Below are 21848 nucleotides of genomic sequence, written 5' to 3' on the forward strand. Positions count from 1 at the left end.
AACCAAAAAGGGAAAGGGAAGGGAAGACAAAGGAAAGCAGGCAGGACAGCAGGAAGGACAAAAGGAAAGCCAAATGTAAGGAGAAAAGGAAAGAAAAGGCAAAAGAAGAATAAGCAGAAAGAAAAGAAAGGCAAGAAAAAGAGAGGGCAGGAAAAAAGAAGAAAAGAAAAGAGAACAAAAGACAAGAGAAGACAAGACGAGAAGACACGACAAGACAAGAGAAGAAAAAGGAAAGAAAGACGAGAAGAGAAGAGTGGGAAGGAGAATGGGAAAAAGTAAAAGACTGGAGGAAGAAAGAGAAGAAGAATGGAAACGAAAGGCAAAAAGGAAACATGGGAAAGGAGGAGGAAAAGGAAAGAAAGTGGAAAGAAAAATCAGGAGAGAAAAGTAAGAAAAGAAAGAAGGGAAAGCAAAGGAGAGTAAAAAAGGAAGAAAGGAAAGGCAAGAAGAAAGAAGGGAAGGAAAAAGAAAGGAAAAAGACAAAATTGGGAAAGACTGCCGAGGACGGAGAAGGGAAAGAAAAGGAAAGTAAAACCAAGAAAGGGAAAAGGAAAGGGAAAAGGGAGAAAATGGGAAGTACCCCCAAAAGGAAGGAGAAAAGGTTAGGAAAAAAAAACCCGGAGAGAAAAACGGAGAGAAAAAAGGGGAAAGGAAAAGAGAGGATGAAAAGGGGGAAGCGAAGAGGAAAGAAGGAAAGGGAAGAGGAGGAAGCAAAGGAAAGAGAGAGAGGGAAAGGGAAGCAAGGAAGGAAAGAAGCAGCCCTTAATCACGCTGACACCATGGCAAAACCTGCAGGACAGAGGAAAGAAGAAAAGGACAAAAAGAGCGAAAGAAGGCAAGAAGAAAGGAAAGAGCAAGGGAAGGAGGAAGAAGGAAAGGAAAACAAGAAAGTGGAAAGGGCTTTAAGAAGGAAGAAGAGAAAGAGGGAAAGAAAGAAAGGGAAGAAAACAAGGAAGGGAAAAGGGAAGAAGGCAAGAGAAGAAAAGAAGGAAGTGAAGCAGCCAGGCACAAAAGAAGGAAAGAAGGAAGGAAGGAACAGAAGGCCTGGAGCGAGGAAAGCGAGCAAGGAAAAGGGAAGGAAGGCAGGAAAAACAAGGAAGGAAAGGAGAAACCCTTGGCGGCATGCTTGTCACCTGGTCACAAGGGGACAGCCTGCAAGGAAAGGTGGTGGCTGCCTGTTTGAAAGAGCCGAACCTGCCGCCGGTCACTTCAGAAAGGCACGGGAAAAAAGGGAAGGCACGGAAGAAGAAAGCGAGCAAAGGAAAGGAGAGGAGAAAAGGAGAGAAGAAATGCGGAAGGAAAAGGAAAGGAGAGAGGCAGAGAACAACAGGGAGAGACAGCAGAATCCAACAGAGCCCAGGACAGGCAAGCTCAAGGGAAGGGCAGGCGGCAAGGAAAGCAAGACAAGGCAGCAAAAGCGAAAAGAAAGCGAAACAAAGAAACCAAGAAGCAAGCAAACAGAAAGACGAAAGGAGGCACGTGCAAGAAAAACGGGAAGAGAAACAGGGAGGGGAAAAAAGGCAAGGGCAAAGGGAACGCGAAGAGGGAAGGGGAAATGGGAAGGCAGGAAGAAGGAAAGCCGAACAAGGAGAGCCAAGCAAGACAGTAGAAGGGCATGAAGACAGGCCCGAGAAGCAAGGAGAGAAACACTCGGCAAAGACAGAAAGGAAAGAAATGAGGAAAGGTCAGAAATGAGGAGAGAAATGCAAGGGGAGAAAAAAGGGGAGAAGACAGGAAGAAAAGAGGAAAGAAAAGGGAAGAAAGAGGCCTAAGAAAAGGGGAGAGAAGAAAGGACGGGAAGACAAGAGGAAAAGGAAAGGATAAGGGAAAAGAAGAGGGAAAGAAAGGTGTTGGGCAAAGGAAAGTGAGGAGGGAAGAAAAGAAAGGAAGGCAAGAAGGAAGGAGGAAACACTGGAAAGAGAAGGAGGAAAGGACAAAGGAAAGAAACCCAGACAGAGAAAGGGAAGGGACGACAAATAAGGAGAGGAAGGGAAAGAGAAGCAGGGAAGGAGAAGGAGGAGAAGAAGGCAAGGAGGAGCGACAGAAGGACAGACGGGAAGAAGGGAGGAAAGTGAAGAAGGAAGAAACAAGGAAAGCGAGGCGAGGAAAGAGAACGAAAGGGAAACCAGAAAGGCAACATCGCAGGGAGCAAGCCAAGGAAGAGCAGAAAGGGTGGAAAAGGGGAAGGGAAGGAGAAAAGGAAGAAAAGAGGGAAGTGGGAAAGGAATTCCTTAAGGAGCGGAGAGAGAAGAAAAGAGAAGGAAACCAAAACCAAGGAAAGGAAAGCAAAGGAAGAAGGAAGAAAGAAAGGAAGAGGAGGAAAGCAGAGAAAGAGGAAGAAAGAAAGAGAAAGGAGGAAGAAAGAAAGACCAATAAGGAAAGGAAAGGCAAGAGGAGGGCCAAATGAAAAGGAAGGCAGAAAGCAGGCAAGAAAGCAGGCACTGTGTTTGGACGCGTTGGAAGTTGTCTTTGGTTAGCACTGAGCTGCCCGCTTAGGGCTCAGGGGAGCCTTGGGGCAGGAGCGGGGGCGCCGCGCCTCCATGACAATAAAGCACTTTTGTGCAGCACTAGTTGCCTGCTCCGTGCCTCTCTTTGAAGCGCTCCGGCACGCCACGTCTTGCAGTCCCTGTTGCCACGCGGCAGGTGCGGCAGGTGTGTCTGAATGCCCTGGCAGAGCTACGCAGCAGGAGGGCAAGGGACTGAGCAGCGGCCTCGCTGCTCTTGCTGTTGTCAGAGGCTGCAAGCGAGGTTTGGGGAAGAAAAGCCTCTCTCTGCTCTGCTCTGTCCTTGGGCAGCCTCTTGTAAGGCACTTGCAAGAGGGGAAAGGGAAGGAAGAGAGGTGGCCATAAGCCAGGGCAGCTCCACCCCTTGGTCAGGAACAAGCGGTAGGGGGAAGGAGTTGCTTAAAGGCGTGGCCCGGCCCCGCTCCGCTTGCCCTTGCCCTGCCTCCAGTCCGAGAAGCACCACGCTTCAACAAGACCCAAACGTAGGCAGACCCCACAAGAGCTTGACTTCCTCAACTACAGAGGCACAGAACCTTTGTCTTCCTCCCTCTCTTTCCTTGCACGCTTGCCCTGTCAGGCCGCAGTCTCTTTTCACGACAAGCCCCTTCACCCGCGTGACACCTCTTCCACACACACGCTTTAGGAGGCCTCCAAAGAGGAGAAGGACGCAGAAAGCAGAGGGCTTTGCTTTAGCGCTCCGTGTTCTGCCTGCAGCTCGGAAAACTGCTTCACCAAGCTCCCAGGGCACCCGACCACAGGCAAGGCTCCAGCCCAGCCCTCCTGGCCTCCGGGGCTAAGGCACTTGAACCACTGTCGCCAACAAGGCCCTTATCGGAGGGCCTGGCTCAAAGCTGCCTTTGGCCGCCTAGCCAGGAAGACCAGATGCCCTTTTACAGCTGCCTCAGCGGCAGCTGCCTTTTGGCGCGAGAGCCAAGTGATGTCAGCCAGGCTCCTCTGATCCTTGGCTTACTCCACTAGGAGGATTGCACCACCTGCTTCACACTTCACCCCTTTTTGGAAGAGAGTTTCTGGAAGACGCTCGAAACGCACAAGCACGAGGAAAGCAGAAGACGCCAGCACTGCGCTGGCAGACAGTGCTGGAAGTCCGGCTCTTGGGGCAGCTGGAAGGAAGCTCCTTGTGCCTGCCTCCTGCTGGGGCTTTAAATCACGCCATGCCCGCTGGTCTTCCCAACGGGATGCAGCTGCCCTGGGGAGGCACCACGGTTGCGCTGCAAAGGAGAAAATCTTTGCTCCGGCATTGCCCAGCTCAGCTTGCCCAGCACAGCGCCCAGGCTTTGCACACCGTGGCCTCTCTCATTTTCGAGCATTGGCAAGAGCCAGCCGAAGAACAACGGCCTTCACAGACTGGCAGAATGGTGGAGGTTGGAAGGGACCGTCACAGATCATCTGGACCAACCGCCCTGCTCAAGCAGGGTCAGCTGGAGCAGGCCGCCCAGGACCGTGCCCAGACGGCTTTCCAGTTTCTCCAAGCATGGAGACTACGTGCTACCTCTTGGGGCACCGCTGAAAAGAGTCTGGCTCCATCTTTACAGCCTCCCTTCAGCTCTTCAGGCCCATGGAGAAGATCCCCCCCTCTCAGGCTTCTCTTCCCCGGCCTGCACAGGCCCAGCTCTCTCAGCCTTGCCTCATCTGAGAGATGCTCCAGGGCCTGCCTCCTCTTTGGAGCCCTTTGCTGCACTCCTAAGCACTCCAGGAGCTCCCAGCAAAGCTCCGCTGGGGTACGATGGTGCGCCAGACCATTGCTGCAAAAGGCATCTGGCAGCACTTTGTAAAACGTCGCGCCAGAAAAGATGCCTCCATTTCACGGCCAGATTTCTGAAACCCTAGAGCTGAGCGGTGGCAGCCCACCTTATGCAGTTTGGAGCGCGCCTTGTAACCCAAAGAACGTTTGCCCAAATGCAGATCCCCCCCGGTACGTCAAGAGGGATTTGGCAGGGGAGGTGAGTTGCAGCTGAAAGGCCAGAGGCTCAGGTGCTGTCAAATGGCTGAGGTGCATGGACATCAGTGGAGCTTCACTGCTTTACACTTCTGGACCTGATTCATAAGCCCCAATCCCTTGCCTGAGTGCAGAGGAAGCGTGCAACTTGGAGTCTAGCCCCGGTTCTTGAGCGGGCACAGACCCTCCTGCTTGCCCCTCCAAAGCAGGAGTCCTCCTGGGCCAGCAACTACAGCGCATGTTGCAGCCGTGCCAGGGAGACTCCCCTTTGCACCCCTGGCGCTGCCCGGCGGCCTGGCTGGCGCATCACAATGTGTTGCGGTGGCACCACGTAGCCTTGGCCACCAGCGCCCGTCTCTTCACCAGTGCGGCGCTGTGCCAGCGTGGGGCAGCAGGGAGACGCAGTTTCCCAGCCCAGTGGCACTGCTTGGCACAGGGACACTGCTCCCAGCCTTGCTCAGGCTTGGCCGGTGCCTGCCGCTGCTCGGCACAGGGCACGGCCGCGCTGCGGCCGTCTGCCCCGGCCGTGGCGCCATGGGACAGGCCAACTGCTGCCGTGCCCGGGGCGCTCCTGGCCCTGCTCCTGACGTGCAGGGACCGTCCGGAGCCCCCGGCCACGCGGCTCCTGGTGCCCGCCTCGGGCTCGTGGGCAGGGGAGCCTCCCGGCCCCCGGCGCCGCTCGGCGCCTTTGTGTCGCGCAGGAGCCCCCAGCTCCTGCTCAGCGACCGTGCGCAGGTGACCCGGCACCAGCGCACGCGGGACAGGCACCTCCTGCTCTTTGCCGATGCCGTCGCCATCGCCAGCTTCAAGTAAGCAAGACAACCCCAGCCATCCTTCCCCCCACCACTGCCTCTGCCACCAGCCCCCGGGCACTGCTCCTCCCCGGAGCGCCTCCCGCCAGAGCAGAAAGGGCCTCCTTGGGGCTGCCTGCCCAGCACCGGGCAACAGCTCTCCATCCTGCCAAAGAGTGCTTGCCCAAGCCTCCAGGATCCAAAAGGCCCATGCAGGCCTCCCAGAAGGAGGCCTTCCTCCTGTCCTCCCTCCCTAGGGGGAGGCAACGCGGGCATGCCCTTTGCTCCTGACCACGACCCGTGCTCCACACGGCCTGCAGTTGCCTGCATGGCTGTCCCTACGCTGCGGGGAGCGACACACTTTCCCTTGCATTCAGGGCGGTGGAAGAGGAAAGGGGCAGGCTCCTGCCTTTGCCGTCCTCATGCGCAGCCCCCGACCAAACGCCTCCTGCCCGAGGCTCGGGGTGGCCGCCCCAAGGCTCTGCCCCCAGGCTAGGCCTCTGTCCTGCAGCACTGCGGGGGCTGCCCCCACCACACCACCTCCAAGGCGCTGCCTGCTCTTCCTCCCGGCAGATGGGGCTCCACCTTCCTGCTCAAGCACCGCGTGCCTCTCAGCGAGCTCTGGGTGCTGTGCGGGAAGGACGAGGCGGTGTGCGGGCGGGCAGAGGAGGAGGAGGAGGAGGAGGAGGAGGAGGAGGAGGTTTTTGGCCTGAAATGCGCCAACTCCCTCATCCTCGTGTGGCCCAGCGACCTGTGCGTGGTCACTTTCCGGTGAGTCTAGGGCACATGTCCAGGGCCGGGGGGGGCGTGCAGGGAAAGGGCAGGTCCTCTCCGGGCTTGCTGGGGCTCAGCTCAGGCAGCGGGGAGAGAAAGCACAGGCCCTGCTCGCGTTTCCCTCGCCCCCACCGGCAGCTCCAGGTGTGCGCGCCCCCCGCCCCCACCACGTCCCTGCAGCTCTGCTCAGCCCAGGGACGCGGCGGGGGGACACCGACGGGGGGCTTGGGTGCATGGCGGTGTGGAGCGGTGCCAAGCGGGCGAGATGTGCCTGGGGGCCTGTGCCTCAGCAGGGGAGGAGGAGGAGCGGGCGCTGAGGCTGTTTCTCCTTCTGGCGGCAGGTCGCAGGAGGTCAAGGAGCTGTGGCTCCAGGCGATGCTCAGGTGAGCCCTGCCGGGGCTGCAGCCTGCCGGCGCTGGGCGTCCCGGCTGCAGGCGGTGGAGAGCTCCCGGGGGAGCTGCCCACAGCCGGGCAGCAGTGGAGGTGGGGGAAAGGGACAGCCCCTGCGCGGGGCCCCTGCTGGGCTGAGCGGCAGGAGCAGCTTGGCCTTGAGAGGGCACATGGGCAGCAGCGGCGGGGAGCTGTCACCGCGGCTCCTTGCTTGCCTGGACGGGGAGCCTGAGCTGCCCCTTCCCCTTCCCCCACGGCAGAGGCCCGCAGGCCGCAGGGCCGGGGCGTTGCGGAGCGCTGCTGCCAGCCGGCGCTGCCGGAAGGTCTGCTGTGCCCGGGTGGGGTGGAGGTGCGGGGCTGGTGCCCGGGGCGCGAGCAGAGAGGGCTGGCTGTGACCGAGCTCTGCCTTTGTCGCTGCCCCGTGCCCAGGCAAAGGCCAGGAGCCCAGCCGACCCGGCTCACCCGCCTGACCTCCCTCCGGCTCCTTGTGAAGGGCGTTGGCTTCTACGGTCCCGTAAGTGTGGCGGGGCTTTCCGCTCTGCCCCGAGTGCCACGGGGCTTTTGGGAAGAGCCCCCGCGAGCAGCTGCTCACCTTGGCTCTTTGCTCTCTTGCCTAGTCGGTGTCGCTGAGTGCCCGGACCGTCGAGGCGCTGATTTCGGCGGAGGTGAGCAGGGGCTGCCTCTGGCCCGGCCCTTGCCGGCTGCTGGCGGGAGGTACCTGAGTGTCGGGAGGGAAGGTGGCAGGGGCCCGAGCCCTCCAGACACCGGCCGCTGCCCCACGGGGAAGCCTGGGAGGAGCTGCCCAGTGCCGGGGGCAGTGCGGGAGGGCAGCCTGTGCCCCGGGCCGTGTTTGGGCACCTGGTGCCTTCTCGGCACCCTCTCGGCACCCTGCAGCGACTCGCTGGCAGCCCTTGCTGCTGCGGGGCGGCTCTGTAACCTGGACCCGTTTCTTGCAGGCTGGCACCACCCAGGGCCCTGTCTTGGTCCCATCACCTCCTGAAGAGGGACTTTGCTGCGGGCCTGGTGAGTTTAAAAGAGCAACCGAGGATCTGCCTTCTCCCATGGCGCTCGACGGCGGCTCTAAAGCACGAGCCCCTGCTGCCCCGCCGGCCAGCACCTTGGCCATGCCAAAACCCTCTTCAGTCGGCAGCACACGGCACTGCACGCAGACACCTCTCCTCCTGCTTTTGGAGCCTGACTTTTGCTTTCGTCTGGCTTGCAGCTGATGGGCCTCGCAAGAGGAAGACGTTGCTGCCCTGGCCGTTTGCTCGCAGGCACACCTCGGCCAACGGGGGCTGCCCAGGGCAGCCGCAGGCTGGCCTCAGGAGCCCTCTCTTTGGGCAGCCTCTGGCAAGGCTTTGCGCGGAAGAGGAGAGCCTGCCCCAGCCGGTCCAGGTAAGCCAGCCTGGCCGTGCAGCAGGTATGCTGCTCCCAGCTTCTCGCGCGAGGCAGCGTGCGCAGTGCTTGGGCCGTGACTCTCAGCAGACAGGGCATGTGGGGCTTTGCCCTGGCCGCTCCCTTCTCACCGGCAAGGCCTGAAGCTCCCGTCCCCTCCCTTCCCGGGCCTTTCTGCAGCCGAGGAACGCTTCTGCCACCGCTGCTTGCTTTTTCCTGCAGGATCTCCTGGCCATATTGTACAGGGAAGGACCTGCCAGCGAGGGCATATTCCGCAAAGCTGCCAATGAGAGGGCCCGCAGGGACCTGAAGGAGGCCCTCAACCAAGGAGGGCCCGTGGAGCTGGAAAGCAAGCCCGTGCACCTCCTGGCAGTCGTCTTGAAGGTGAATTCTTCTGCCTTGCAGCTGTGCGAGTACTTTGCGAGCCGGCATGGGCCCACTCGAGGGCCTAGATGGGCCCGGGGGGGCTCAGAGCTGCAACCCGCGGGAAGGCAAACCACATGTTGTCAGGCTGGGGAAAGCTTGGCAGCTGTGGTTTCCACCTGGTTTGCAGTGTGCCTTCTTGTGCCACCGATTTCCTGCCTGCCCCAGGCAAACGCACTTGCTCCTGCTCGCCAGCACCCTCCTCAGGGAGGAAGAGGGAGATTTGGGGGTAGACTCAAGGCTGATAGGCACCAGGGCCTGCTGCTGCCCTCAGACAAGTGCGGGCAAGCACGCCACTGCTCTGCCAGTGGCCACGAGCGCCTTGGAGAGCAGGTAGCTCAAAGCAAGCTGCCTCGTCGGGAGCCCGAGGGCCGGGGATGCTCCGCCTGGGCTCAGGGCTGATGGCCAAAGCCTCACCTCTGTGTCTTGGCCTTGCAGGACTTCCTCCGCAGCATCCCCTCCACACTGCTGTCAGCGGCCCTGTATGAGAAGTGGATGCTGGCTCTGGACAAGCCAAGCAGGGAGGAAAAAATTGCAGAATTGAGAGAGTAAGTGCGGTAGGCAGTGCCTGCCTTCGGCAGTGCCTGGGAGAGCCTCCCGCAACATCTCCTGACAACCTCGCCTCTGTTCACGCTGTGGACGACTGAAAAGCAGGGAGGGTGCTGAAACGCCTGCCTTTTGGGCAAGATCTTGCCACTCCAGACCTTGTAGTTCAGCAGCTGCTCAGCTGCCGTTGGGGGGTTCTCAAGCGGCCTTGTGTAAAGTAGTGAAAGGAAGCAGAGGCGTTGCTCTCTTTGGAGGACGCGCCATTTGTGGGAGGAAACTTGAGACGTGCGCCCAGCAAGAGGCAGCGGCCACTGCCCCCTGAAGTCACGGCACCTTCTGTTTGTGTTCCCGTAGGGTGGCGGACCAGCTGCCCCGGCCACATGTCCTCTTGCTCAAGCCTTTGCTTGCTGTACTCCACCGCATCAGCCAGAGCGCACACACCAACAGGATGGACTCCAGCAATCTTGCCATCTGCCTTGGGCCCAGCCTGCTCAGCCCAGGCACGGAGAGCACGCTGCCGCTGCAAGTGCAGATGGAGATGAACAGCAAGGTATGTTGGACTCCCCAGGTAGCTCCCCACTTTGGGGCACGGCCACCCGTCGCACGGCCATTGCAAAAGCTAAATGCAGCCGCATTTAGCTGGGGAGCATGCGGGGCACCCCTCAGCTGGGCTATCCACAGTGTGACAAGCAAATCTCTTCCTGGAGCTGCAGCCCCAGAGCTGCACAGCTTTTGGCACACGAACGTCCGTCAGGAGCAGGCAAGCCTGTGGAGCGCGTTCTCAGCCCTTTGCCCTGACGTCCATGCTTTTCTGTGTGCAGGTGACGGTGCTGGTGGCGTTCCTCATTGACAACTGCACAGCAGTGTTTGGCGAGGACATGGCCTTTCCCGGCAGCCCCGCTGCCGACGAGTCCCCCGAGCACACCGGCAGCTCCACAGGTAGGAGGCCGCACTGAGGACGGGCACTGGCCAGGGCTGCTGGTTCCAGTTCTGCAGCTGGCTCTCGGAAGAGGCCTGTGGCAAGGCAGAGGGGTGCAGAGGGTCCCGTAGCTCATGGCAGTGCTTTTGTGCTGCAAGCCTTTCCCGAAGCTGAGACAGACCGTGCTAACTCCACAAAAGTGCTAACCACCTGTAGAGCTGCTCTGCTCTTCACAGTGCTGCTCCCTATGGACTAGAACTGCGCTCTGCCCGTGCACAATATCGCCCCCGGGGCTCCTTGTGTCTCCTGAACCGCCCCTCACGTCCATAGGTGCTAAGGTTGCAGCTTGCCGGCTGCTGCGGCTGCGTGGTGCCACCGGGAAAGCCCCCCTTTCCCTTCAGAGGGCCCCTCACAACTAGCTAACAGGCTCTTTCTGCCCACAGCACACCCAGCTGCTGCTCAAGAAGATGCTGCTGCCCACCACAGCCCAGAGCCTGCAGCTGGCTGCAGCCCCCCAACCTCTGAGGCGCAGCAGCCCAGCGGCAGAAGCCCCAGTGGGAGCGGGGCATATGCAACATGCCTCTCCGCCCCTCCACTGCTGCCTCCTTGGGAAAAGGATCTCCGCCGGATGGCCAGGAGCTCCTCAGAGCCAGCCCTGTCCTTCCAGAAGCCCTCGGAAGGCAGCAGCAGGCACCAGAAGCGGAGCAGAAGCGCGCACAACGTTGCTGTTGGGCAGCAAGAGCTGAGCTTGGAGCACGAGGCCCTGGAGAAACAGCCCGCTGTGTTGCCTGCCCGATCCTCCAGCGGCGCTCCACCCCAGTCCTCCTCCAGGCACTCCCTGGAGACCTGCTTCCCTGCTTCCCACGGCCCCTCCCTCATCCACCCGGGACCTGCTGCCCTTCCCTCTCCCTGCTTGCGGGCCGCAAGAACCATCTGAGCAGTCACCAGCAGTCCTCTTGCGTGCCGAACCGGGGTTCGGCAGCCTTCGGAGCCCCCCCAAGGCCATCGTGGGCGTGGAGCAAGGACGATTTGCCTGCTTGCAAGTGCTTTCAGTCTAAACAGCAGGGCAGGCTGAGGAGAACGAAGGAGAAGCTTCAGGCTTGCGCCTCTGAGCCAAGAAGCCACACACCCTGCAAGGAGAGGAAACCTTCTGCGTTCCTGTTAGGAACAGCTAAACCTGCCGCGGGTGTGGGAGTGGGGAAAAGGAAAAAAAAAAAGAAGACGACGACGAGGAGGCATGAAAGAAGAGGCATGAAGGAAAAGGGAAGAGAAGAGGGAAGGAAAAGGGAAACCAAAAAGGGAAAGGGAAGGGAAGACAAAGGAAAGCAGGCAGGACAGCAGGAAGGACAAAAGGAAAGCCAAATGTAAGGAGAAAAGGAAAGAAAAGGCAAAAGAAGAATAAGCAGAAAGAAAAGAAAGGCAAGAAAAAGAGAGGGCAGGAAAAAAGAAGAAAAGAAAAGAGAACAAAAGACAAGAGAAGACAAGACGAGAAGACACGACAAGACAAGAGAAGAAAAAGGAAAGAAAGACGAGAAGAGAAGAGTGGGAAGGAGAATGGGAAAAAGTAAAAGACTGGAGGAAGAAAGAGAAGAAGAATGGAAACGAAAGGCAAAAAGGAAACATGGGAAAGGAGGAGGAAAAGGAAAGAAAGTGGAAAGAAAAATCAGGAGAGAAAAGTAAGAAAAGAAAGAAGGGAAAGCAAAGGAGAGTAAAAAAGGAAGAAAGGAAAGGCAAGAAGAAAGAAGGGAAGGAAAAAGAAAGGAAAAAGACAAAATTGGGAAAGACTGCCGAGGACGGAGAAGGGAAAGAAAAGGAAAGTAAAACCAAGAAAGGGAAAAGGAAAGGGAAAAGGGAGAAAATGGGAAGTACCCCCAAAAGGAAGGAGAAAAGGTTAGGAAAAAAAAACCCGGAGAGAAAAACGGAGAGAAAAAAGGGGAAAGGAAAAGAGAGGATGAAAAGGGGGAAGCGAAGAGGAAAGAAGGAAAGGGAAGAGGAGGAAGCAAAGGAAAGAGAGAGAGGGAAAGGGAAGCAAGGAAGGAAAGAAGCAGCCCTTAATCACGCTGACACCATGGCAAAACCTGCAGGACAGAGGAAAGAAGAAAAGGACAAAAAGAGCGAAAGAAGGCAAGAAGAAAGGAAAGAGCAAGGGAAGGAGGAAGAAGGAAAGGAAAACAAGAAAGTGGAAAGGGCTTTAAGAAGGAAGAAGAGAAAGAGGGAAAGAAAGAAAGGGAAGAAAACAAGGAAGGGAAAAGGGAAGAAGGCAAGAGAAGAAAAGAAGGAAGTGAAGCAGCCAGGCACAAAAGAAGGAAAGAAGGAAGGAAGGAACAGAAGGCCTGGAGCGAGGAAAGCGAGCAAGGAAAAGGGAAGGAAGGCAGGAAAAACAAGGAAGGAAAGGAGAAACCCTTGGCGGCATGCTTGTCACCTGGTCACAAGGGGACAGCCTGCAAGGAAAGGTGGTGGCTGCCTGTTTGAAAGAGCCGAACCTGCCGCCGGTCACTTCAGAAAGGCACGGGAAAAAAGGGAAGGCACGGAAGAAGAAAGCGAGCAAAGGAAAGGAGAGGAGAAAAGGAGAGAAGAAATGCGGAAGGAAAAGGAAAGGAGAGAGGCAGAGAACAACAGGGAGAGACAGCAGAATCCAACAGAGCCCAGGACAGGCAAGCTCAAGGGAAGGGCAGGCGGCAAGGAAAGCAAGACAAGGCAGCAAAAGCGAAAAGAAAGCGAAACAAAGAAACCAAGAAGCAAGCAAACAGAAAGACGAAAGGAGGCACGTGCAAGAAAAACGGGAAGAGAAACAGGGAGGGGAAAAAAGGCAAGGGCAAAGGGAACGCGAAGAGGGAAGGGGAAATGGGAAGGCAGGAAGAAGGAAAGCCGAACAAGGAGAGCCAAGCAAGACAGTAGAAGGGCATGAAGACAGGCCCGAGAAGCAAGGAGAGAAACACTCGGCAAAGACAGAAAGGAAAGAAATGAGGAAAGGTCAGAAATGAGGAGAGAAATGCAAGGGGAGAAAAAAGGGGAGAAGACAGGAAGAAAAGAGGAAAGAAAAGGGAAGAAAGAGGCCTAAGAAAAGGGGAGAGAAGAAAGGACGGGAAGACAAGAGGAAAAGGAAAGGATAAGGGAAAAGAAGAGGGAAAGAAAGGTGTTGGGCAAAGGAAAGTGAGGAGGGAAGAAAAGAAAGGAAGGCAAGAAGGAAGGAGGAAACACTGGAAAGAGAAGGAGGAAAGGACAAAGGAAAGAAACCCAGACAGAGAAAGGGAAGGGACGACAAATAAGGAGAGGAAGGGAAAGAGAAGCAGGGAAGGAGAAGGAGGAGAAGAAGGCAAGGAGGAGCGACAGAAGGACAGACGGGAAGAAGGGAGGAAAGTGAAGAAGGAAGAAACAAGGAAAGCGAGGCGAGGAAAGAGAACGAAAGGGAAACCAGAAAGGCAACATCGCAGGGAGCAAGCCAAGGAAGAGCAGAAAGGGTGGAAAAGGGGAAGGGAAGGAGAAAAGGAAGAAAAGAGGGAAGTGGGAAAGGAATTCCTTAAGGAGCGGAGAGAGAAGAAAAGAGAAGGAAACCAAAACCAAGGAAAGGAAAGCAAAGGAAGAAGGAAGAAAGAAAGGAAGAGGAGGAAAGCAGAGAAAGAGGAAGAAAGAAAGAGAAAGGAGGAAGAAAGAAAGACCAATAAGGAAAGGAAAGGCAAGAGGAGGGCCAAATGAAAAGGAAGGCAGAAAGCAGGCAAGAAAGCAGGCACTGTGTTTGGACGCGTTGGAAGTTGTCTTTGGTTAGCACTGAGCTGCCCGCTTAGGGCTCAGGGGAGCCTTGGGGCAGGAGCGGGGGCGCCGCGCCTCCATGACAATAAAGCACTTTTGTGCAGCACTAGTTGCCTGCTCCGTGCCTCTCTTTGAAGCGCTCCGGCACGCCACGTCTTGCAGTCCCTGTTGCCACGCGGCAGGTGCGGCAGGTGTGTCTGAATGCCCTGGCAGAGCTACGCAGCAGGAGGGCAAGGGACTGAGCAGCGGCCTCGCTGCTCTTGCTGTTGTCAGAGGCTGCAAGCGAGGTTTGGGGAAGAAAAGCCTCTCTCTGCTCTGCTCTGTCCTTGGGCAGCCTCTTGTAAGGCACTTGCAAGAGGGGAAAGGGAAGGAAGAGAGGTGGCCATAAGCCAGGGCAGCTCCACCCCTTGGTCAGGAACAAGCGGTAGGGGGAAGGAGTTGCTTAAAGGCGTGGCCCGGCCCCGCTCCGCTTGCCCTTGCCCTGCCTCCAGTCCGAGAAGCACCACGCTTCAACAAGACCCAAACGTAGGCAGACCCCACAAGAGCTTGACTTCCTCAACTACAGAGGCACAGAACCTTTGTCTTCCTCCCTCTCTTTCCTTGCACGCTTGCCCTGTCAGGCCGCAGTCTCTTTTCACGACAAGCCCCTTCACCCGCGTGACACCTCTTCCACACACACGCTTTAGGAGGCCTCCAAAGAGGAGAAGGACGCAGAAAGCAGAGGGCTTTGCTTTAGCGCTCCGTGTTCTGCCTGCAGCTCGGAAAACTGCTTCACCAAGCTCCCAGGGCACCCGACCACAGGCAAGGCTCCAGCCCAGCCCTCCTGGCCTCCGGGGCTAAGGCACTTGAACCACTGTCGCCAACAAGGCCCTTATCGGAGGGCCTGGCTCAAAGCTGCCTTTGGCCGCCTAGCCAGGAAGACCAGATGCCCTTTTACAGCTGCCTCAGCGGCAGCTGCCTTTTGGCGCGAGAGCCAAGTGATGTCAGCCAGGCTCCTCTGATCCTTGGCTTACTCCACTAGGAGGATTGCACCACCTGCTTCACACTTCACCCCTTTTTGGAAGAGAGTTTCTGGAAGACGCTCGAAACGCACAAGCACGAGGAAAGCAGAAGACGCCAGCACTGCGCTGGCAGACAGTGCTGGAAGTCCGGCTCTTGGGGCAGCTGGAAGGAAGCTCCTTGTGCCTGCCTCCTGCTGGGGCTTTAAATCACGCCATGCCCGCTGGTCTTCCCAATGGGATGCAGCTGCCCTGGGGAGGCACCACGGTTGCGCTGCAAAGGAGAAAATCTTTGCTCCGGCATTGCCCAGCTCAGCTTGCCCAGCACAGCGCCCAGGCTTTGCACACCGTGGCCTCTCTCATTTTCGAGCATTGGCAAGAGCCAGCCGAAGAACAACGGCCTTCACAGACTGGCAGAATGGTGGAGGTTGGAAGGGACCGTCACAGATCATCTGGACCAACCGCCCTGCTCAAGCAGGGTCAGCTGGAGCAGGCCGCCCAGGACCGTGCCCAGACGGCTTTCCAGTTTCTCCAAGCATGGAGACTACGTGCTACCTCTTGGGGCACCGCTGAAAAGAGTCTGGCTCCATCTTTACAGCCTCCCTTCAGCTCTTCAGGCCCATGGAGAAGATCCCCCCCTCTCAGGCTTCTCTTCCCCGGCCTGCACAGGCCCAGCTCTCTCAGCCTTGCCTCATCTGAGAGATGCTCCAGGGCCTGCCTCCTCTTTGGAGCCCTTTGCTGCACTCCTAAGCACTCCAGGAGCTCCCAGCAAAGCTCCGCTGGGGTACGATGGTGCGCCAGACCATTGCTGCAAAAGGCATCTGGCAGCACTTTGTAAAACGTCGCGCCAGAAAAGATGCCTCCATTTCACGGCCAGATTTCTGAAACCCTAGAGCTGAGCGGTGGCAGCCCACCTTATGCAGTTTGGAGCGCGCCTTGTAACCCAAAGAACGTTTGCCCAAATGCAGATCCCCCCCGGTACGTCAAGAGGGATTTGGCAGGGGAGGTGAGTTGCAGCTGAAAGGCCAGAGGCTCAGGTGCTGTCAAATGGCTGAGGTGCATGGACATCAGTGGAGCTTCACTGCTTTACACTTCTGGACCTGATTCATAAGCCCCAATCCCTTGCCTGAGTGCAGAGGAAGCGTGCAACTTGGAGTCTAGCCCCGGTTCTTGAGCGGGCACAGACCCTCCTGCTTGCCCCTCCAAAGCAGGAGTCCTCCTGGGCCAGCAACTACAGCGCATGTTGCAGCCGTGCCAGGGAGACTCCCCTTTGCACCCCTGGCGCTGCCCGGCGGCCTGGCTGGCGCATCACAATGTGTTGCGGTGGCACCACGTAGCCTTGGCCACCAGCGCCCGTCTCTTCACCAGTGCGGCGCTGTGCCAGCGTGGGGCAGCAGGGAGACGCAGTTTCCCAGCCCAGTGGCACTGCTTGGCACAGGGACACTGCTCCCAGCCTTGCTCAGGCTTGGCCGGTGCCTGCCGCTGCTCGGCACAGGGCACGGCCGCGCTGCGGCCGTCTGCCCCGGCCGTGGCGCCATGGGACAGGCCAACTGCTGCCGTGCCCGGGGCGCTCCTGGCCCTGCTCCTGACGTGCAGGGACCGTCCGGAGCCCCCGGCCACGCGGCTCCTGGTGCCCGCCTCGGGCTCGTGGGCAGGGGAGCCTCCCGGCCCCCGGCGCCGCTCGGCGCCTTTGTGTCGCGCAGGAGCCCCCAGCTCCTGCTCAGCGACCGTGCGCAGGTGACCCGGCACCAGCGCACGCGGGACAGGCACCTCCTGCTCTTTGCCGATGCCGTCGCCATCGCCAGCTTCAAGTAAGCAAGACAACCCCAGCCATCCTTCCCCCCACCACTGCCTCTGCCACCAGCCCCCGGGCACTGCTCCTCCCCGGAGCGCCTCCCGCCAGAGCAGAAAGGGCCTCCTTGGGGCTGCCTGCCCAGCACCGGGCAACAGCTCTCCATCCTGCCAAAGAGTGCTTGCCCAAGCCTCCAGGATCCAAAAGGCCCATGCAGGCCTCCCAGAAGGAGGCCTTCCTCCTGTCCTCCCTCCCTAGGGGGAGGCAACGCGGGCATGCCCTTTGCTCCTGACCACGACCCGTGCTCCACACGGCCTGCAGTTGCCTGCATGGCTGTCCCTACGCTGCGGGGAGCGACACACTTTCCCTTGCATTCAGGGCGGTGGAAGAGGAAAGGGGCAGGCTCCTGCCTTTGCCGTCCTCATGCGCAGCCCCCGACCAAACGCCTCCTGCCCGAGGCTCGGGGTGGCCGCCCCAAGGCTCTGCCCCCAGGCTAGGCCTCTGTCCTGCAGCACTGCGGGGGCTGCCCCCACCACACCACCTCCAAGGCGCTGCCTGCTCTTCCTCCCGGCAGATGGGGCTCCACCTTCCTGCTCAAGCACCGCGTGCCTCTCAGCGAGCTCTGGGTGCTGTGCGGGAAGGACGAGGCGGTGTGCGGGCGGGCAGAGGAGGAGGAGGAGGAGGAGGAGGAGGAGGAGGAGGTTTTTGGCCTGAAATGCGCCAACTCCCTCATCCTCGTGTGGCCCAGCGACCTGTGCGTGGTCACTTTCCGGTGAGTCTAGGGCACATGTCCAGGGCCGGGGGGGGCGTGCAGGGAAAGGGCAGGTCCTCTCCGGGCTTGCTGGGGCTCAGCTCAGGCAGCGGGGAGAGAAAGCACAGGCCCTGCTCGCGTTTCCCTCGCCCCCACCGGCAGCTCCAGGTGTGCGCGCCCCCCGCCCCCACCACGTCCCTGCAGCTCTGCTCAGCCCAGGGACGCGGCGGGGGGACACCGACGGGGGGCTTGGGTGCATGGCGGTGTGGAGCGGTGCCAAGCGGGCGAGATGTGCCTGGGGGCCTGTGCCTCAGCAGGGGAGGAGGAGGAGCGGGCGCTGAGGCTGTTTCTCCTTCTGGCGGCAGGTCGCAGGAGGTCAAGGAGCTGTGGCTCCAGGCGATGCTCAGGTGAGCCCTGCCGGGGCTGCAGCCTGCCGGCGCTGGGCGTCCCGGCTGCAGGCGGTGGAGAGCTCCCGGGGGAGCTGCCCACAGCCGGGCAGCAGTGGAGGTGGGGGAAAGGGACAGCCCCTGCGCGGGGCCCCTGCTGGGCTGAGCGGCAGGAGCAGCTTGGCCTTGAGAGGGCACATGGGCAGCAGCGGCGGGGAGCTGTCACCGCGGCTCCTTGCTTGCCTGGACGGGGAGCCTGAGCTGCCCCTTCCCCTTCCCCCACGGCAGAGGCCCGCAGGCCGCAGGGCCGGGGCGTTGCGGAGCGCTGCTGCCAGCCGGCGCTGCCGGAAGGTCTGCTGTGCCCGGGTGGGGTGGAGGTGCGGGGCTGGTGCCCGGGGCGCGAGCAGAGAGGGCTGGCTGTGACCGAGCTCTGCCTTTGTCGCTGCCCCGTGCCCAGGCAAAGGCCAGGAGCCCAGCCGACCCGGCTCACCCGCCTGACCTCCCTCCGGCTCCTTGTGAAGGGCGTTGGCTTCTACGGTCCCGTAAGTGTGGCGGGGCTTTCCGCTCTGCCCCGAGTGCCACGGGGCTTTTGGGAAGAGCCCCCGCGAGCAGCTGCTCACCTTGGCTCTTTGCTCTCTTGCCTAGTCGGTGTCGCTGAGTGCCCGGACCGTCGAGGCGCTGATTTCGGCGGAGGTGAGCAGGGGCTGCCTCTGGCCCGGCCCTTGCCGGCTGCTGGCGGGAGGTACCTGAGTGTCGGGAGGGAAGGTGGCAGGGGCCCGAGCCCTCCAGACACCGGCCGCTGCCCCACGGGGAAGCCTGGGAGGAGCTGCCCAGTGCCGGGGGCAGTGCGGGAGGGCAGCCTGTGCCCCGGGCCGTGTTTGGGCACCTGGTGCCTTCTCGGCACCCTCTCGGCACCCTGCAGCGACTCGCTGGCAGCCCTTGCTGCTGCGGGGCGGCTCTGTAACCTGGACCCGTTTCTTGCAGGCTGGCACCACCCAGGGCCCTGTCTTGGTCCCATCACCTCCTGAAGAGGGACTTTGCTGCGGGCCTGGTGAGTTTAAAAGAGCAACCGAGGATCTGCCTTCTCCCATGGCGCTCGACGGCGGCTCTAAAGCACGAGCCCCTGCTGCCCCGCCGGCCAGCACCTTGGCCATGCCAAAACCCTCTTCAGTCGGCAGCACACGGCACTGCACGCAGACACCTCTCCTCCTGCTTTTGGAGCCTGACTTTTGCTTTCGTCTGGCTTGCAGCTGATGGGCCTCGCAAGAGGAAGACGTTGCTGCCCTGGCCGTTTGCTCGCAGGCACACCTCGGCCAACGGGGGCTGCCCAGGGCAGCCGCAGGCTGGCCTCAGGAGCCCTCTCTTTGGGCAGCCTCTGGCAAGGCTTTGCGCGGAAGAGGAGAGCCTGCCCCAGCCGGTCCAGGTAAGCCAGCCTGGCCGTGCAGCAGGTATGCTGCTCCCAGCTTCTCGCGCGAGGCAGCGTGCGCAGTGCTTGGGCCGTGACTCTCAGCAGACAGGGCATGTGGGGCTTTGCCCTGGCCGCTCCCTTCTCACCGGCAAGGCCTGAAGCTCCCGTCCCCTCCCTTCCCGGGCCTTTCTGCAGCCGAGGAACGCTTCTGCCACCGCTGCTTGCTTTTTCCTGCAGGATCTCCTGGCCATATTGTACAGGGAAGGACCTGCCAGCGAGGGCATATTCCGCAAAGCTGCCAATGAGAGGGCCCGCAGGGACCTGAAGGAGGCCCTCAACCAAGGAGGGCCCGTGGAGCTGGAAAGCAAGCCCGTGCACCTCCTGGCAGTCGTCTTGAAGGTGAATTCTTCTGCCTTGCAGCTGTGCGAGTACTTTGCGAGCCGGCATGGGCCCACTCGAGGGCCTAGATGGGCCCGGGGGGGCTCAGAGCTGCAACCCGCGGGAAGGCAAACCACATGTTGTCAGGCTGGGGAAAGCTTGGCAGCTGTGGTTTCCACCTGGTTTGCAGTGTGCCTTCTTGTGCCACCGATTTCCTGCCTGCCCCAGGCAAACGCACTTGCTCCTGCTCGCCAGCACCCTCCTCAGGGAGGAAGAGGGAGATTTGGGGGTAGACTCAAGGCTGATAGGCACCAGGGCCTGCTGCTGCCCTCAGACAAGTGCGGGCAAGCACGCCACTGCTCTGCCAGTGGCCACGAGCGCCTTGGAGAGCAGGTAGCTCAAAGCAAGCTGCCTCGTCGGGAGCCCGAGGGCCGGGGATGCTCCGCCTGGGCTCAGGGCTGATGGCCAAAGCCTCACCTCTGTGTCTTGGCCTTGCAGGACTTCCTCCGCAGCATCCCCTCCACACTGCTGTCAGCGGCCCTGTATGAGAAGTGGATGCTGGCTCTGGACAAGCCAAGCAGGGAGGAAAAAATTGCAGAATTGAGAGAGTAAGTGCGGTAGGCAGTGCCTGCCTTCGGCAGTGCCTGGGAGAGCCTCCCGCAACATCTCCTGACAACCTCGCCTCTGTTCACGCTGTGGACGACTGAAAAGCAGGGAGGGTGCTGAAACGCCTGCCTTTTGGGCAAGATCTTGCCACTCCAGACCTTGTAGTTCAGCAGCTGCTCAGCTGCCGTTGGGGGGTTCTCAAGCGGCCTTGTGTAAAGTAGTGAAAGGAAGCAGAGGCGTTGCTCTCTTTGGAGGACGCGCCATTTGTGGGAGGAAACTTGAGACGTGCGCCCAGCAAGAGGCAGCGGCCACTGCCCCCTGAAGTCACGGCACCTTCTGTTTGTGTTCCCGTAGGGTGGCGGACCAGCTGCCCCGGCCACATGTCCTCTTGCTCAAGCCTTTGCTTGCTGTACTCCACCGCATCAGCCAGAGCGCACACACCAACAGGATGGACTCCAGCAATCTTGCCATCTGCCTTGGGCCCAGCCTGCTCAGCCCAGGCACGGAGAGCACGCTGCCGCTGCAAGTGCAGATGGAGATGAACAGCAAGGTATGTTGGACTCCCCAGGTAGCTCCCCACTTTGGGGCACGGCCACCCGTCGCACGGCCATTGCAAAAGCTAAATGCAGCCGCATTTAGCTGGGGAGCATGCGGGGCACCCCTCAGCTGGGCTATCCACAGTGTGACAAGCAAATCTCTTCCTGGAGCTGCAGCCCCAGAGCTGCACAGCTTTTGGCACACGAACGTCCGTCAGGAGCAGGCAAGCCTGTGGAGCGCGTTCTCAGCCCTTTGCCCTGACGTCCATGCTTTTCTGTGTGCAGGTGACGGTGCTGGTGGCGTTCCTCATTGACAACTGCACAGCAGTGTTTGGCGAGGACATGGCCTTTCCCGGCAGCCCCGCTGCCGACGAGTCCCCCGAGCACACCGGCAGCTCCACAGGTAGGAGGCCGCACTGAGGACGGGCACTGGCCAGGGCTGCTGGTTCCAGTTCTGCAGCTGGCTCTCGGAAGAGGCCTGTGGCAAGGCAGAGGGGTGCAGAGGGTCCCGTAGCTCATGGCAGTGCTTTTGTGCTGCAAGCCTTTCCCGAAGCTGAGACAGACCGTGCTAACTCCACAAAAGTGCTAACCACCTGTAGAGCTGCTCTGCTCTTCACAGTGCTGCTCCCTATGGACTAGAACTGCGCTCTGCCCGTGCACAATATCGCCCCCGGGGCTCCTTGTGTCTCCTGAACCGCCCCTCACGTCCATAGGTGCTAAGGTTGCAGCTTGCCGGCTGCTGCGGCTGCGTGGTGCCACCGGGAAAGCCCCCCTTTCCCTTCAGAGGGCCCCTCACAACTAGCTAACAGGCTCTTTCTGCCCACAGCACACCCAGCTGCTGCTCAAGAAGATGCTGCTGCCCACCACAGCCCAGAGCCTGCAGCTGGCTGCAGCCCCCCAACCTCTGAGGCGCAGCAGCCCAGCGGCAGAAGCCCCAGTGGGAGCGGGGCATATGCAACATGCCTCTCCGCCCCTCCACTGCTGCCTCCTTGGGAAAAGGATCTCCGCCGGATGGCCAGGAGCTCCTCAGAGCCAGCCCTGTCCTTCCAGAAGCCCTCGGAAGGCAGCAGCAGGCACCAGAAGCGGAGCAGAAGCGCGCACAACGTTGCTGTTGGGCAGCAAGAGCTGAGCTTGGAGCACGAGGCCCTGGAGAAACAGCCCGCTGTGTTGCCTGCCCGATCCTCCAGCGGCGCTCCACCCCAGTCCTCCTCCAGGCACTCCCTGGAGACCTGCTTCCCTGCTTCCCACGGCCCCTCCCTCATCCACCCGGGACCTGCTGCCCTTCCCTCTCCCTGCTTGCGGGCCGCAAGAACCATCTGAGCAGTCACCAGCAGTCCTCTTGCGTGCCGAACCGGGGTTCGGCAGCCTTCGGAGCCCCCCCAAGGCCATCGTGGGCGTGGAGCAAGGACGATTTGCCTGCTTGCAAGTGCTTTCAGTCTAAACAGCAGGGCAGGCTGAGGAGAACGAAGGAGAAGCTTCAGGCTTGCGCCTCTGAGCCAAGAAGCCACACACCCTGCAAGGAGAGGAAACCTTCTGCGTTCCTG

General features: G+C 60.0%; 2 protein-coding genes across 2 annotated transcripts; both read left to right on the forward strand.

Annotated features, from left to right (window-relative positions):
* Nucleotides 1-4995: 4995 nt before the first annotated feature.
* Nucleotides 4996-10636, forward strand: LOC138066142 (T-cell activation Rho GTPase-activating protein-like). The gene is made up of 12 exons (XM_068933763.1): nt 4996-5270; nt 5826-6023; nt 6368-6409; nt 6846-6930; nt 7034-7081; nt 7373-7439; nt 7639-7811; nt 8034-8195; nt 8673-8782; nt 9135-9330; nt 9602-9719; nt 10143-10636. Exons 1-12 carry the CDS (start codon nt 4996-4998, stop codon nt 10634-10636), a joined length of 1968 nt encoding a protein of 655 aa, XP_068789864.1.
* Nucleotides 10637-15983: 5347 nt separating this feature from the next.
* On the forward strand, nt 15984-21624 carry LOC104144872 (T-cell activation Rho GTPase-activating protein-like). The gene is made up of 12 exons (XM_068933765.1): nt 15984-16258; nt 16814-17011; nt 17356-17397; nt 17834-17918; nt 18022-18069; nt 18361-18427; nt 18627-18799; nt 19022-19183; nt 19661-19770; nt 20123-20318; nt 20590-20707; nt 21131-21624. The coding sequence occupies exons 1-12, from the start codon at nt 15984-15986 to the stop codon at nt 21622-21624; spliced, it is 1968 nt and encodes a 655-aa protein (XP_068789866.1).
* Nucleotides 21625-21848: the final 224 nt, after the last annotated feature.

The sequence above is a fragment of the Struthio camelus genome, chromosome 2, assembly GCF_040807025.1.
Source record: "Struthio camelus isolate bStrCam1 chromosome 2, bStrCam1.hap1, whole genome shotgun sequence".
NCBI lineage: Eukaryota > Metazoa > Chordata > Aves > Struthioniformes > Struthionidae > Struthio > Struthio camelus.

Excerpts from the sequence above, each read along its gene's own strand:
- LOC138066142 (XM_068933763.1), top strand. The coding sequence starts at position 4,996 with ATGGGACAGGCCAACTGCTGCCGTGCCCGGGGCGCTCCTGGCCCTGCT. Across the intron at positions 8,196-8,672 it reads TCCTGGCAGTCGTCTTGAAG|GACTTCCTCCGCAGCATCCC; the intron begins GTGAATTCTTCT and ends TTGGCCTTGCAG. Across the intron at positions 9,720-10,142 it reads GCACACCGGCAGCTCCACAG|CACACCCAGCTGCTGCTCAA; the intron begins GTAGGAGGCCGC and ends TTCTGCCCACAG.
- LOC104144872 (XM_068933765.1), top strand. The coding sequence starts at position 15,984 with ATGGGACAGGCCAACTGCTGCCGTGCCCGGGGCGCTCCTGGCCCTGCT. Across the intron at positions 17,398-17,833 it reads TGGCTCCAGGCGATGCTCAG|GCAAAGGCCAGGAGCCCAGC; the intron begins GTGAGCCCTGCC and ends CCCCGTGCCCAG. Across the intron at positions 18,070-18,360 it reads AGGCGCTGATTTCGGCGGAG|GCTGGCACCACCCAGGGCCC; the intron begins GTGAGCAGGGGC and ends CGTTTCTTGCAG.